General features: G+C 37.1%; 1 protein-coding gene across 1 annotated transcript; it reads left to right on the top strand.

The window, feature by feature from the left end:
• The first annotated feature begins 21 nt into the window (after positions 1 to 21).
• On the top strand, positions 22 to 10,101 carry LOC124172447 (zinc finger and SCAN domain-containing protein 2-like). The gene is made up of 7 exons (XM_046551890.1): positions 22 to 55; positions 781 to 900; positions 1,923 to 2,054; positions 3,228 to 3,359; positions 4,809 to 4,934; positions 5,629 to 5,701; positions 8,446 to 10,101. Exons 2-7 carry the CDS (start codon positions 832 to 834, stop codon positions 9,549 to 9,551), a joined length of 1,638 nt encoding a protein of 545 aa, XP_046407846.1. The 5' UTR covers positions 22 to 55; positions 781 to 831; the 3' UTR covers positions 9,552 to 10,101.
• Positions 10,102 to 17,170: the final 7,069 nt, after the last annotated feature.

Here is a 17,170-nt window from a genome sequence, read left to right as displayed (position 1 = left end):
CACTGAGATATACCTTCCTGTGCCAGACTTGGTACTGCCCAGGGACAATGAGTTGGTAAGTTATGTTCTAGTACACAGTGAAACCTGATTTTAACCACCTTCAGTTATACAAATTTCTCGGTAGCAATAAGGAAGACGGTGTGTCTGTCATAAATATAAGTATATTTATGGGAAGTCACTCAAAGTAATGCCACCGTCAGTTTAGGGATTTTGTAGTTGTAACATATGAGGGAGAAAACTGAACCACACTAATATTTTTCAGTCAATATCACTTTTACAACACTGGAAATCTTCTGATAGAAATTACTTTTATCCGATGGAGTAGGCTTGTAGATAACGATGTGAAATGTCTGTTTGAGCCATTTGTCTTGGCTTTAACTGGGCTGTGTCTCAATATTGCCTTCTCTTTGTTTTAAGCCATCTTTCTCCTTAATTTCAATGAAGGATCCAGCTATAACTGTTGTGACCCCTCATTACAAGCATGGGTAAAGAAAATATTAGGACAATTCTATGTACATTGGAACCTCAATCTGTCGTTCCCGCTGTTTTGCCTCTGCTGTAAGTGGCCAAAACTCTCATTCAAATCACACGCCCTTTGTGACATAACTCTCCCTCCCTAGTTGTACATTGATATTTTGGAGTTTGATCCAGGAGTCACAAAAATATCATGAGTACATTGGCCAGCTGGAGTGATCTCAAGGAAATGAGGATTTTTTTATCATGGAATGGGCTTAGTATTGTTTTTTCTTTAATTGAGTGAAGCCTATTACTATCTTCCAGTTTCAAGTGAAAGACGAGGATGAAGGTAACCTCAGTGAAGGGATTCATCCTATGCTGTACACATATGATCCAGCAGGAATTTCAACTTATGTGTCAGACCCATTGGCCACTGATGAATTGGTGAGTTGACTTTTGCCTTGTATAGTTCTAATTTTCTACGGCACAATATCATTCCTTAGAGGATTATTCCCAACACCTCTTAGAACAAACGTAAAGCATTCTCCTACTCCTGATCAATAATGACCAGCTACAGAATACATTTCATGAATGAATAATTTTGAATGAATTATTTATTGTAATGAACCTTTTCTTTGCTTTCTTGATGCAAAACTGACTGCTCAAATTTGTTTACTGAGCAAGTGAGAGCACTGTAATCACATGACTGAGTAGTAGAAGGGTGATTAGGAATTGAGAGTTAAGATGAGTACTGTTGAGTTTGCAACAGTTTAAAGAATGACCATGACATCATGATGCAGCTGCTAGCTCGGTCGAACAGCATAGCTCGTTCCTTATGAGAGATTGATATTCACAGGAATCAGATCAGATATGGATTTTGTGATGAAAGTGAACAGAAATTTATAACAAGGACTAGGGATTTGTCCTTAAACATTTTTGAATGAGGTGTTGTACGTTGGCAATGCAAATCGATTACCAAAAGACGTGAAATTTTAGTGAGGTGAACTGATTTTCATTTACTTTGACTCAATTTTCTGCTGTTGTTGTTCATAGTCTTGAAAACCTTCTATTATTAATGTAATATTAATATTTTGCTTATTCTTGGATTTTTATTATTTTCTTAGAAATCAGTGCTTATGTCTTGCTCATTTTTGAAAATTAATGATAATGCGAGGGGAAATCCACAATTTTAAGAGCTATTTACTCTCAAAATTTTCCCAATAAAGGGGTTCCTTCTTCTTACCAAGAATTTCATTAGATTATATTGAAAAAATAAGAACTATATTGGCCAAATGTTGCTGGTTGATTAGGTAAATCTATTTCTACTTAGAGGCAAGAATCGTTCATTGGGAATAATTTATTTTGTACTGACATCCTGTAATTAAATCATTCTTCATGACCACTTCCTTTGCTTCTTGTACCAATTGATTATAATATGTATCAATGGAGGTTCCTCTTTCCAATAGAGTAATCCGGTAACATACAAGTGCCCTTCTGTTAAAGAAGATCATATCAGCGATGATGAAGATGGATACAGACTCAATGATTGCACTGATGGTGCCTCAAGCAAACTGATACATCAAGACATTTCTGGTCAGGTAATACTATTTATGAACTATATATTGTCTGTTGACCTTGAGTTACATATAAACTAAATCAGCATCTTCCTAAAATTGATTTTTCTTATCTTTAAATATTTACTTTCTTTTTCTGTTTTAAATCCTTATTAATCTAACTAACGATATATGTACATCTAGAAGCAATCTTTTCCCTTCTTCCCATCCATCTCTCTTTTTCTTTTATTTGGCAATTGTCTTTATAAGTCCGTCATATCTCATGCTGTGGCCGATCAAGTGTTGTTTATTAGAAGACTTCTCCATCTATTTTCTGTACTTCTTGGAACTTCCTCATTCGATCCCTTATATCTTCTATATTCTTCACTGGCAATGTTTTTCCAACGCTTCCCCTTATGCCTTTTATGCAGCCATCGATATTAAAACCTTGCTATTATTTTTAAATATGCTCAAAATGTAGTGTCAGATGTATTATTTCCATATTTATGTAATAGTAATCTCAGCTGTATGAAGATTCCTGTTTTCTTTTGAGTTCTCTTTGTGGTAAAACTATTCTATTCACTATTTCTTTCTTGCTTCATCCATCACTGATAACTAGGCCTCATGTAGCTTGTCTGCTTTTAAGGTTATGAGGCATGAAAATGACATGGTATTGAAACCATGGTCAGGAGTGGAGATATATGTAAAAGTGTGGAAGTTGTCATTTGTTGTTTGTATTTTATCATAGATGATAATTGCATTTACACCTGAAGCAATTTCATACGGTTGAAAGCACTGTTGTATAGCTTTTGAGCAAATAAGTATGTATGTAAAGGTTTCAGTTATTTTTGTACAAGATAATGACATTCTTCTTTAAAGCTCAGTGCTCTTTGCTTTGCTCCTTTTTGGAAGTTAACTACAATGATAGGGGAAGTCCACAATTTTAAAACCTATTCATTCTCATGATGTGCCCAATAAAGTTGTTCCTCCCTTTTCTCAAGGCTTTTATTAGATTGTATGAGAAGGAAGAATAAGTTAACTGGCTGAATCTTGTTAGTCAATTAAGTTACTCTGTTTTTTACAAATAGGCCAGAATACTTCATTAGAGATTAGTTGTTCACTACAGACACCCTGTAATTGAAGCTTCGTTCATGATCACTTTTGCTTGTGCCCCAATTGATTAAAATGTTCATCAAAGTGTGTTCCTCTTTCCAATAGAGTGATCCGGTAACGTACGACTGCTCTTCTGTTAAAAATGATCAGATTAGCGATGATGAAGAAGAAAATGTGGTGAATGATTGCTCTGATGGTTTCACAAGCAATCAGGTGCATCAAGACTCTTCTAATCAGGTATTACTATTTATCAACTATTTATTTTCCATTGAACTTGAATTGCATATGAACTATGTTGCCATCATACACCCACGTTCCTTAAATTCATTTCATAGAGTCCTCAAATCTTAACTAACATCTGCTTATGTTTCCAAGTTATTGCTCTTCTTTTTGTATATCCTTAATAATCTGACTTGTTAAAACATATTGAGCCATTTTTTCTCTACTTTCAGTCCACCTGTCCTTCTCTTTGTCTGTCAATTTTCTCATTACAAGGCCATCATATCTCATGATGTAGCCGATTAAGTTAAGATTTTTAGAAAACATCTTATCTCCCACTCTTCTTTTGACTTTTCTGCAGCTGTCAATTTTGAAACCTTGATACCATTTATAAATATGTTCCATATGTAGTGTTTGATGAATTGTTTCCTGACGTCTGTATTTTAATTCTCAGCTGTGAGTAGAATATTCTTTTTTGTAGAATGCTCTCTGTACCTGTGCTATTCTACTTACTATTTCTTGCCCACTTCATCTATCACTGGTTATTCTGCTTCCATTAGTATTACATTTCAGTCAGTTTTTAAGGTTATGTGAAGTGAAACTGAGATAGTAATGAAACCATGGTCAGTAGTGGAGATATACATTTCCAGTTGTCATTTGTTGTTTATATTTATCACGGATATATTGCATTTATACCAGAAAAAAATTTCACATCCTTGAAAGCACTGTCGTATACCTTTTGAGCAAATAAGTTGTTAAGGATTTAGTTATTTCTGTGAAAACTAATGACATTCCATTTAAATATACATTATAAAATTTTTATTTAGTCCCTATAACAGCTCAATACACACCATTCATCAATTGTTTGTGCAGGGTAAAATAAACCTTCATATTTTCCCATTAAAGTTAAGCATCTCTTGTCCTATTAGGAGTTCAGGTATGGATAACTTTTTCCATCAACTTGGAATTGCCTCCTGTTATATCAGGACTGAGTAACTTATTTTTATTAATCATTATGTTTGACAAACTGACTACTAAGGCAAAGCACAATAAATTATTCTCCTTTATTGACCGTATTAATTTTCCATGAATGTGTGTTATTACATTTGTGATTTGGACTCATGGAAATTTCACCCATAAAATAGGTTTCTATTAAGAATAGAATTACATCTGGAGTTTTATATTTCCAGAAACTATTGCTCTGAGGATCAATACATGGCTTTTGAAGGGATTTTGCTATGCAAATAAGGGTTTTTAAGTCTGTATTAAAAAGGTAAATTTAATAAACATAAGCATAAACATTATAAAATTCTGACATTATTTACTTTGAGGATGCTTGCAGGGTAGCATGAAGAACATCTCCATATTGAATGAACTTTAATTTTATTCGAAAGACAAATTCTCAAAAGCATTTCTTTTTTTTTGTAACTCAATCATGTATGATGATTATTTGGCATTATGTTGCAGCCCATAACTTTAACAGCTTCCCAGTGTGAAAAGGTGGAAACTCAGGGCACAGGAGCCATGGTGGTAGACCTGGAGTGGACGCTGATTGGGGTAAAGAAGGAACCATCTTTGGAAGAGAATGCCCAGGTATGTAAGGAATTCTTATTGTGGAATTTAATTAATTGATTATGACAATATGTAGTTGGTAAAAATGTAAACATTTATCATTGTAAATGGTAGGACGTTTTGCTTTCTGCACAGCTGTTAAGGTTACCCATTTAATTCAAAGTTTCTAATTCCTGAAGTAGTATTCATATCTAAAAATAAACCGTTTTCATTCCTCTTTATGTTTTATTTATGTGTTATAGTATGCTTTCCTTATATTTTACGAAAGTAAATGCTGGTACTAACCATCTCATTAAGAATATCAGGTCTTACATTCAAATCAAACTTTTTAGTGATATAATATGTTGGAAGCTGCCCACAAATCACCCAAATGTAGGTTTACATAACCAATGGTTAAAACAAGAAAAGCGGGTCAACATTTATAGGTATATTTTACTCCCTTATAAATGGTCTGCCTTCATGTAAGAGCGATAGCCCGGTGTTTATGGTGTGTGGCTACTACCTGGAACTTCTACGTTCAATTTTCGCATGGAGCTCTTTTCATAATTTGTTCCTACTTTTCATTTTACAAATATTATGTGTTCATTATGATCTCCATGACTTTCACTGAAAAACTCTTGATGCAATGTGGTGTATGAAGTAGTTTTAGGTAATCCTTAAAAAATTCCTGAATCCTTTGTGCATACATGATTCAAATGTTGATTATTACTTACAGCTTACGTTAGGCGAGGATGGGGAGCCAGTTGAGAGTTTGACGATTGCACAGGAGTCCACTGCTGAGGCATTTGGTGAGTACTCTTAATGGTTGAAAGTAACTCTATACATGAAGGAAATGATGCTAATGTGGAGGATGCACATGTTTATGCTTTTATTTAGCCAACTTTTACTTTAACAAGGGACATAGTTGAAAATACGACAGTGGCCAATGAGTCCGCATTGGAATCAGTGGGTTAGTGCTCTCAAGGGCTACAAATAGCAGTATATAGATAAGACATAGGCTGCTTTCTGATGGGACGTCTTTTCACTGGCCACCATCCCAAGCGTGCCGGCGTGCTTTCAAATAACCATACGTCTTTATGGATGCCTTCAGATGAGTCTAATCACACCATGGTCTCCGCAGCAATTTTTAAAATGAAATTGTAGCATTAAAAATAACGAATTTCTGAAGTTTTAGTCTTAGTACCTTGTGTTCACTAACTTTGATGTCGTTAACACTACAAATCCGTTTAAAATTCCAAAATGCTCAAAAGAGGTTAGTAATTTTTAGAAGGTTAAATTATTGAAAACAAATACTGAATTTGCTTTAAAAAATACTGTTAACACAATTGGCTGTCCATGGACATGTGTTAAGATAGAGATAGAGGCTCAAGTGCAGTAGGAGGGGGAAAGGAAGGGCACACCGTTGAGTTCTCCCAAATCTGAGTAATGAAAAAACCAACGGTGACTCTTCTCTAAAATTAATCTACACACAGATAGACTCCAAACATTCTCATGCTGTTCATAGCGTGGAAAATGTTTTCCTAGTGTAGGCGCTGGCAGGATAGGGTTCTAGTGACTGCCCATAATGTTGCATCCCAACCCTTTAACTCTTCAGTAGGCATGAGGGGCACAAAGGTGGGCGATAGTGTTTCATTAGGTGTGCCATTTATCATATGATGGCATATTATGCACCTGATATTAGTAGCTGTACATCATTTAGTCCTCTAAAGCCTCACACAGTTGTATGTTAGTAATTGGCACATGGTTAGCATAAATAGAGCAAGACATGAAGCTGGTGAAACTTGGCCACATGACTTTGCCTCACGCCAGTGTAAATTTTTTTTGTCAGCATTGCTTATAAATATGCAACAAATATTGTGTGATATTTTTCTACATCGACAAGGACACAGTGTTTCACGCATCTAAGTTACTGTTATGGGTACCTCGGCAAGTGGCCTGCTTTATTGCCTCCTCTGCAGGGAAGGGTAGTGGGGGTGCAAGAGACCTTAAGCTGGTGCTTTACAAGGGGCAAAGTTCAACCGTTTTCCCAGTGGTGAGTTACAGAAATCCGCACTCCTGAAATACAAAGCAGTGATTCGCAGCCGTACGATTTATTGAAGGTACCCTTCTTCTGGGTTCTTTATCTCTTATCTTAGCTGATATGGGAGTATTTATTGTGGTTGTCACTCCCCTGTCGCGTTTAGATATAGCATATCTTCTTCTTAGCGGAATTGCTAAGTAGTCAACTGAATAGGAAGTGTTTTCTGTTCATTTTCTATTATAAACTGTGAATAAGCGGTCCTGATTTTGCAGCAGTTTTTCATGGTAACTTTCTTTTATAGAACTTATTTTACATATTTTTACAGCCCAAAGGACCGTACTGAAGTAGTAATTCAGCTTTTGATATTGTTATTCTGTTAGTTGAGCGATTTGTGGGTGCCAAAAGGTACATGTGATAACTAGTTCACTATTGTTTCCCTGGCCCAAATATTTGCAGGAAGAAAGGCTTTCATACATTGGTACGATCAAAAGTAGTTAAATGTAAATTAAGAAAGGATTTTTACCCAGCAAGAGCAGAGCAATGGATTTATCTCTCTTTAATTTCCAAAAGAATTATATGTTCATGTCATACTGCCCAAAGACCATGTATCAGTTCTTGTTCATTACACAATGCGTCACGATACTGCCATTGATGTTGAAAGTGGTAGCTAAAAGAAATCTGATGTGTGTACATCTTACAACAAAACTAAAATTGGCGTCGGCCAACTGTGTGAAAAATGTAATGTGGCTCAGTGATTGTGTAGTGATTTTCTGCAGAAGATAGCAGGGATAGCAATAAAGACGCTAATTATGATAAAGAGTGGAATCACTACTATCCCAACGTAAATAATAGCTGAGGCGTGCGTGCAATCCTGAAATATGTAAAGTTATTTTGGTTATTTTATTGCTTTAAGCTTTAAATGTTTAATAGTTTTATGAAAACTAATTCAGGAATAATTAAAAAAATATTTATAAGATGTTCGTCTGTAGTGCCACAAAATTTACGATTTTAATTTTTTAATTTTTAATTGGTTGATTGAATGATGTTTTAATTTACAAAACATTTGCCAATCATAAGATATTGAATTTAATAGTAAATTAATTTATATTTTTAAAATATCTACCTTAGGACAATTCAACATAAAGAAAATAGGTTTAAATCACAGTCTGCCATAGAAAGGACAAATTCTTAAAATGACCTGATTTTATTCTTTTTCATCAATTGTAAGTCAGATGTGCTGTGTGCATGTGTTTTGGCTTTTGTATTAATACAATGGGTTATAATGATTCATGTTGCCCTAGACGTTTTTGTGTTATGTGTTTCTTTCCCAATTTTTTCCCATCTATTCATTTTCTGTTTATTTTTGCCTCTGGCTTCAAGTCCAAGCCAGGCTAGATTTTAACTCAGTGAATTATGCCTTTTTTCATCCATTAAATCACTTTTGAGTAGAAGTTTAGGAATCTTAGTTTTCATGTATAACTATGATAGTTGTCATTTGAAATTCTTTTCTAGGGGTCCAAACAACCGATGGAATGCCGATTCAAACAACATCAACGTCATATCTGCCTGCGGAAGGAAATGTAAGGAGTTATACAAATGAAGAATGCACTGGTCCCACAGCTTTGGTGACACAAAGTGATTTCAACGCTGGAGCATCCCTAGTAAAGACGGAAAGAAACCTTTTGGATGAAGACATGGAAAAATGTGGTGCTCCAGCAACTGACATGAAAAAAAATCGCTCAATTCCTGATGATAGACAATGCAATGTGAGAAACAACAAATCACATAAACTCAGTGGAACTGGAGGCGCAAGGACTTTTTTTGGGGAGAAAGGTGGTTTTGATGCACCAAATACTATGAATAGCCTTAGGAATATCAGAATTATTAGAATTGAAAGAAATGGCTGTGAGACCCTCGTGGGAGACAAGGAGGAGATGCCTAATTGCTCGATCAAAAATCCTAGGAGCAGTAACAGGTTAAACAAAAATTCATTTCACTGCAGAGATGCATTCAACGACAAAAATGAGCTAATCAAACACACAAAAAGTAATTCTGATGCTCATAATTTTGATGCTGTAGCAGAATCATCAATCGCAGAGAAATCTTATTTGTGTTCAGTCTGCAAAAAGTCCTTCTCTCTGTGTAATGACCTTGTTTCCCACATACGTTCACACACGGGAGAAAAATCTTTTTCATGTAGTGAGTGTGAAAAGTCTTTCTCGAATAAGAGCAACTTAGTTGCACATATTCGTACACACACGGGAGAGAAGCCTTATTCTTGTACAATTTGCTCCAAGTCTTTTACTGAGAAAGTCAACCTCAATTCACACATCCATGCGCACACAGGCGAGAGACCTCATTCTTGCAACTATTGTGAAAAGACTTTTTCGAAAAAGAGCTACTTAGTTACACATATTCGCACACACACGGGAGAGAAACCTTATTCTTGTACAATTTGCTTCAAGTCTTTTACCCAGAGTGGCAACCTCAATGCACACATCCGTTCACACGCGGGAGAGAGACCTTATACTTGCAACTTGTGTGAAAAGTCTTTCTCGAGTAAGAGCCACTTAGTTAGACATGTACGTACTCATTCGGTAAAGATACCTTTTTCATGAAATGATTTTGAAAAGTCATTCTTGAGAAAGGGGGACGTTGCGACACTTTTTCGTGCACACTCGGGGGAGAATCCTTATTCGTGCAGAAGGTGCGAAAATTCTTTTCCTGTGAGCAACTTTCTGGTCGGACACATTTGAACGTACGCCGGAGGGAGACCTTGTTCATGCAGAATTTGCAAAAACATCATTCATTCAGTGGTGATCTCTCAACAGTCACATGCGAAACAACCCAGAGGAGAAATGTTATTCGTGCGGTGACAAAGAGCCTATGGATATGTGTGCACACCCAATAGGATATTTATTTTTGCAACATCTGCAGCAACTATTTCACTCGTTTATACGACCTAGTTACACATTAGTACACAAAGAAAAGATAAAACTTTTCAATTTAACATTTGTTGTATATATTTTGATGTGAGTGCTTACCTTCACAGTCACATGCATGCTCACATGTGAGAGCAGCTATTTTTATACATAGCCTGCATCAATCCGTCACTGCAAGGAAAGGCCTTGACCACCACATGTGTACATTAAAAGCTTTGAAACATTATTCATGCTGAGTTTGTGCTATTTATTTCACTTTGTGTTACAACCTCTACTGCCACATTGGAACACAAGTGAGAGACATTATTCATGTTGTGTATGCTGTGATGATTTCACTGGGATAAGTCACCCTTGTGCATGCAACATATTTGCTCGGGGACAGGATAATTCACATAAATGTTACAAATGTTTCTAATTCAATCTCATGCAAATATGCACTTAAAAGCCCAATAGTAAATTCTTGCCTGCACAATTAGGACTGAAGGATAGTTAAGTGCCGACAGGGATTATTGGCAATCTATGTAAATGCATGAAGAATGTACCAAGTCATGTATTTTTAGATTTTCAAAGTGAATATTGGAGGAAAGTAGTTGCAGAAAAAGGTACAGCCAGTCTCGCAGATTGGGATGAAGCAGCCTGCATTCCGCATTTTATATTGAAGACGCCCACAATATTCACTTCAACGTATATTGCTCTAAGTCCAGCCTTTTTGGTCATCTCATAAATGGATCTGAATATTCATGGACTATCATGTGTCCTTTGAATATGCTTGGTGGAAATAATAACTTTCGGGGATCAGGTTGGGGTGGTGGCTTGAGTGTTGGCTTCCCACCCGGTGGGCCCAGGTTCAAATCCCGGTAGCAGCAGAGAATTTTCAGAGACTGCCCGATCCCTGCTTGAATGTTGTGTGGAGGACATTTCAAGCGGAACACTCCGTCCGTTGGATGGGACGTTAAGCCGTGGTCCCCTTGGCGCCTTTCGTTAAGAGCAGGCTAATGCCGATGCCGGGTTACTCTCCACCCAACCTTACCTACCCTTCCCTCATGGCGCAAATGGCCTCAGCTGTCGGTCGCCTCCTCCAAATACCATACCATACCAATAATAACTGTCTTTTCCCCATGTTATAAATAATGCGATATTATTGCATAATAATAGACTCATGTCAGAGTTAGCTAATTAAATGAATGTAGTATGTTATTTATTTTTATTCTTAAAATATTTTCAATTTTATTCCTACATTTTTTTATTTTCAGTCAAGGCTGAGCTGTAAACCACCAAACACATCTGCTGTGTTGCGGTTGTTGGGTAAAATTTATTATATAAAGTTTAGCGGCTAATAAGAAAGTTTTCTTGTTGAATAATTAGTCATGGACAAATGGTGGTATTACCCTATGCTGATATGAGTCTATCTCCGGCCAAGATAGGCTATCTAAATGATACATAAAGCCTGTGAAGATGCCGTGATTTTGTGATATGAGGCTTCCCTAATTGTGCTTCACATAGCCTGGGGGAGAGGGCAGAAGCTATTCTTCATATGAGTGAAGGTGGACACCACAGTGGTCTACACGGCGACACTCTTTTCACTGCAGGCGTGGGAACATGTACTTAAACAGCTGTAGTACTGCAATGTGGAAGGCAAGGGAAACCATCAAATTATTGTCTGACCAGTATTTCTTCTTTCACTTTTTTCATATTTCAGTGAATGAAGAATTCTTTCACTCATTTAACTGTGAAAATTATAACCCTCATTCTCATTTTAAGGTTATTTAAAAAGGAGATTGGAGGCTGTGAACAAATCACTGAAACATACATTCCTGTTCCAGGCTGCAAACTACTCAAAACCTATACTTTGATAAGTTATTCACTCTTCTACAGTAAAACACAGAATAATGACCATTAGCTGAGAAAGTTTAAGGATATGTGTTCCTATGATTAGTAACTCCAAGTTGTATGACCTTCAGTTGAGCAACTTGACTAGTTGTATGATGAAAGCCAAAAAGCCTAGCCATGCTTATCTATTTTCATGTTAGCAAATCAAGCTCTACAAAACCGCTTATCTTCTGGCAGAAATATCACACTCCATATGGAGTAATCTTATAGCGATATGCGTCTATTCTACTGAGAAGCTATTAGTCTACGGTGGACCCCATATTTTCTTCCATACACCACATTTAGATACATAAAGAGGTCATTAACATAATACACACATTCCGCGTCAGTTTATGAGACATCACTGTGTTATATTATTATTTAGTGATATGTCTTTTTAAATGAAACTACTCTGAAAATTATTATCGCAGAAGCAAATTCAGCAAAATAAAAAAAAATTGTTCATTCAGCAGTGAAGATTCTTACCCTCAATCTCTATGTAAATAACAAGCTTGTAAAATGAAAAGAAGTGAATTAAGATATATTGCATGATCTTGACATTCCAGGAGTAACATGAATTAGCTGTGAAAGGGACGATTTGAAGGCCTTCTTATGGCACCATGGATGTTGCCATAGAGAACATAATATGAACAATTTGAGATCTTCTACTGAACAAAGGACTGCATTCAAGATGTGATTGTAGTCGCTTCATAGAAAGCACGCTTAGTCCAACCAACTGAAATATTCATTCCTGTGCCAAACCTCCAACTTCCCACAAACAATTCTCATATACGTAAAATGTGAGTTGAAAGATCCGTTCCTTTAATTTTAGTTGCATTAATATATAATATGCTATTTGTGAGATGAAAATGGGTATGTCTTGCATAAGTATATGCATTTCTATGGGGCGTCTTCTTTAACATTACAACCTTTACCTGTTTCATAGTAGACAAAATGTCTATACACGCTTATCTATTTATTCATAATTAGAAAGTTGTTCAACGCCGCCAATGTTTTGTTTTTAATTTCGCACATCCTATCAGGAAAATTACTAGAATCGAAAAAATACTAGATTTTTTGGCTATCTTTGAATATCCATAGGTCGAACGAATTTCGAATAATTAACTTTTTTCGATTTTCCATTGTCGAGATGGGGAATTTCGGATTTCGGCCTTGGGTCTTTGCCATATGAATATTCGGAATCTCCACAAAAAAATCGTTAAGGGAGCTTCGAGTTATAACGGTCTTCCCTCGTTTTCCCGCAACCCTCTCGGTTACTTCAAAATAATTAATCGAAATCGCGACCCTTACAACGTTTGGTAACTTACAACACAGCCGCCTAGAAGTTTGAATCTCACCAACGCACAATTTTCAGATTTTTCGGAATTTGTTAGCCACTTCCCGAGTAGGTAGGGACACCAAATTCACGTGAGTGATGTTTTTTATGTTCCCCTTTCTGCCGCTACCTGGTGAACGCGGAATGTTTACTTTAAAAGGTCGCAAAAAGAATTTTTAGTGATGGAAGGCGACAACGCATAACACGGGAAAAGCACCTTAAGATCCGCGATAACCCCCTGCAACTTTCAAAAACAAAATTTGTAGAAAAGTCGAATTTTTCGGCAAATTATCATCCCACATTTGTATATTTTAATGTAACCCACTATGTATATTTTAATCGATTCACAAAGGCTTAGGAAGACGCTTTCTCCCACGTCACTTTCATTTCTCCCGGACTATTGACGGATCCGCATAAAACTTCAAATTTGTAAATGTACATTTCGTCATAAAATAATGGTATCGAAATGAGAGTTATGGGGTACTGACAGCTTAACATGATTTTTTAAAGCACTTCACGACAAGATACGGCCACGAAATTCACGTGGATGATAGCTAATTGGTGCGCCTATGCACCGCTACTTGGAGAACGCGGAATTTGCAATGTTAGCGGTAGTAAGAGTCGAAAAATCATAGTTCCACTAAAGCTAGAGAGCTGGAATTTTTACTGTGAGCGGACAAACCGATGTTGTGAAGGAAAATCTCTGGAACACTCCGTTGGCTCCCTGAAAAAAACCCCGAAAAAATTAACTTTTGTAATAAGTCGGAAAATTTAGTCGTTTTCGCATATTTCTACCGCAATACCGCGCCCCTATGACTCTAGATACGGAATGAAGGTGGACGACAATGTACGAAGTCACAACACCCATAAAAACCCCCGGCAACCCCTCGGATCCCCTTAGGGAAATTAAATAAAGGAAACGCCGCAATCACGAGTATCATGCGTCTAAATTCCGCCGCATTCTTTTCGGATCGGGAAAATCGATTTTTTTTCTAAAAACCATATGGTGTAATAAAAAAAATTGTGGGACCGATCAAAAATAAGGCCTGAAAATTTAGAGATCTCTAGGTGAACCCTTACTCAAATGCTATTTAGGGGGAGAGGGTCAAAATCCGAAAAATTTAATATTTTATGGTCATTTCCTATAGATTTTGCTGAGTTACTTCACTTCTAAGACAACACTTTAATGCATTTTGACGTATCTGCCAGCTTTTAGCCACAAAATGCCTAATTTGAGTCTGCATCCGCGAAGAAAATATTCCAATGCCCACGCAGCGTCGCGGATACAAGAACGGCAGGCCGATCCCGTCCCCTCCCCGCTCGTTTCTTCCCCTCCCACGCCTCAAATACAGCAAAATTCATCTCCGTGTGCTGCTAGGAGGGCAGGGCGTACATATTTGATAATATAAATCGGAAGGTGGTAGAAGGTAAAAACTGATGCGTAGTGAGACGACTTATCTCTTATTTGGCGCCTCGTCGGCGTTAAAGAAATCGATGTTACCAACTTTTAGAGAAGCGATGAAATATTTTTAGAACCATTCCGGTTATTGTCCGACAGCTGTGACTAAACGGATTTTGGGTGACGGCCGCTCGCGTCCCCTCCCCGCTCGCCTCTCCCACGCCCAAAATGCACCAAAATACACACCCAGTGCGTCTATATTGGTGATTCTAACTAATATTTAATGATTCAGCATCCTTTGTGGAGAAACTATCACGAAGAACTACTCAATAATTGCTTTCCAGTCTGTATTTCTTATGTCAGTGTCATTTCTCGTCTTTCGCTGCAGTCAAAAATTCTAGATCCCCCAACTCGCCGCTGTTAACGCCCTACGACGGGATGCAGGGAACAGTTTGCTTATATAGTCCTGGATTACTTTGATAAAAATTAAAATATTTTGAAATTCGCCGAAAATTAAGATTCCAAAACATTGACAGAAGATTTCTTCAACTTTTGCCTTTCCGATGTCGTTTAAAGTTTGCAATTACAAGAAACACTACGTAGTGTTTAAGAAAATTTAAAAATTTAAAGAATTCTATCATCGATACACCCGCAAAAAACTAAATGGAGGACACTTCAAATTTTTATCAAGGATGACGTTTGCCATGCACTGAAATAATCTCGAAATATGGATGTCATTGGGCTTATTTCTGTTACTTATGAAATCATTGGATGTGACCACGTATTATTGTTATTTTTAAGTGGGTTTTACGTCTTTAGTTGCGAAAATGCCGTCCGAAGATATGCTTCACGGAAAAAATTTTAATGTTTTCCATCATCTCTTCTGCCATCAACGTACTATTGATACGTGGACCAAGAAAAATATAATCATAGAAAGTGAGTGTTTTCACTATAGATAGGTAATAATTTTCTTACAACACTATTACTTTGCGAGATAAAAATTAAACAATTCTGACAGTCACCGAAAATTACGATTTTCGAAAGAATAAGACATTATTTCGTTGAAATATAGCCGGCTTAATCCTATTAATGATTGTAAGTACATCAATCACGGTATTTGCCATTAGAAATGGACAACTTGTCGAAAGCTTTGACCCCGATTACCCCGCAAAAAAGGCGGACGCATCGGATGTTTTCTAAACGGATAAAGCAGGACTCAAGATGCATAGGAACGAGGAACAGCGAAGCCGTCCAGAGGTTTGCCGGCCACGGCAGTCCATACCGTTTCCCCTGGCCGCCGAGGTCGGCCCCGGGGATTTACGGGGTACAGAGTGTGCCGGCGAAGCCAACTGCGTCATAGCCGAGTGTTCGATTTACTCCCCCCCTCGAGTAGGTATGTCTAATATCCCAAGTACGCTTTTTATAGTATATGCATTTTTTTTACGGATAATTGTGCATTTCCTGTATTTTTATTTGTAATTTGTAGAATTTTATGCCCGTTAAAATAAATATATTATTATAAATTACAAATATTAGATGGAAAGAATTTTTTGGCAAACCCTGATTTCCTTTTACGAACAAAACTGTTTTATATGGCTCTAAACCGGTTGTGGCGTCATTGAAGTCTTTTGTCCCTCATGTTACCATCCTTCATAAACCGTGGGGGCCTATAACCTTGTACCATGAGCGTTGGTGCAATTGCCATGGGAATGAGCATTGTGATCTTCACTGTCGCCTAGTGAGCCATGGTTCAATTTGCAGTTCATGAGGAATTTTTTCTCATGGAAATCCCAGCGTAGTTCATACGCAATAGGATTCAAACACGACGAGAAAAATTTTATGGTGAGAATTCACTGATTTGCTCATGGGAAGGAGAAAAATAAACATTTGGGTACTTTAGTGTTAAAATTACATTTAGCTTCACTGAAGACGACATTTTAATGTTTGTAAAGACATAATAAAAGAAAAAAAAATGGATGTTAGTGCTAACTAGAAATTTGGAAATGAGGGAAGAGGAATTCCTGTAGGTAAGGACAGAACTCCAAAGATTTTCGGCGAACACGAAATTTCCGACCGTTTCTGACCACATGATTTGCTTTAGAAGTCGCAGACCATGGAATGCTTTGTTTACATGTGCGCTTGAACATATTTTTGTATTGCTTGTACTTTCGGAGAGGTATGACGTCTTAAGTATTTAGAGATATTTGAATGGTTCAAATTGATAGCGGAAAGCCAGTTAAATAAATCGTGCGTTTTGTGATCCCGTAACGAAGTACCTACTACCTAATAAGTTGTATTCCCCGCAGATGATGATGCTTCAAGATAGTAAACCTTAAACATAATCATAAGGAAACTTACTCTTCAAGTTGCTACCCGAAAACTTTTCCTTTCCGATTCAGTAAATTATTAAGTAAGTGAAAAAATAATTTGGGGGAAAACTGCACGGAAAAATCCACCCTTATGGAGACGAGTCCCATACTGATGTCGCAGTACCCAGCTCCAATAAAAAAACATTAAGATTCTTAAAGCAAAGGCTCCACATGGGTTAAGGCCACACGACAATGAGTTTTCATGTTCAGGTTCTCTTCGGGTGCACAGCCTTCACAATGTAGGTGAACAAAGGTCACTCCTGTGCGAGAGAAAAAAGGAAGAGGGAAGAGAGAAAAGGAAGGGATCTGCTCTATTTTGCTT

Source organism: Ischnura elegans (genome assembly GCF_921293095.1).
Source record: "Ischnura elegans chromosome 13 unlocalized genomic scaffold, ioIscEleg1.1 SUPER_13_unloc_1, whole genome shotgun sequence".
NCBI lineage: Eukaryota > Metazoa > Arthropoda > Insecta > Odonata > Coenagrionidae > Ischnura > Ischnura elegans.
This window is presented reverse-complemented; position numbering and strand designations above follow the sequence as displayed.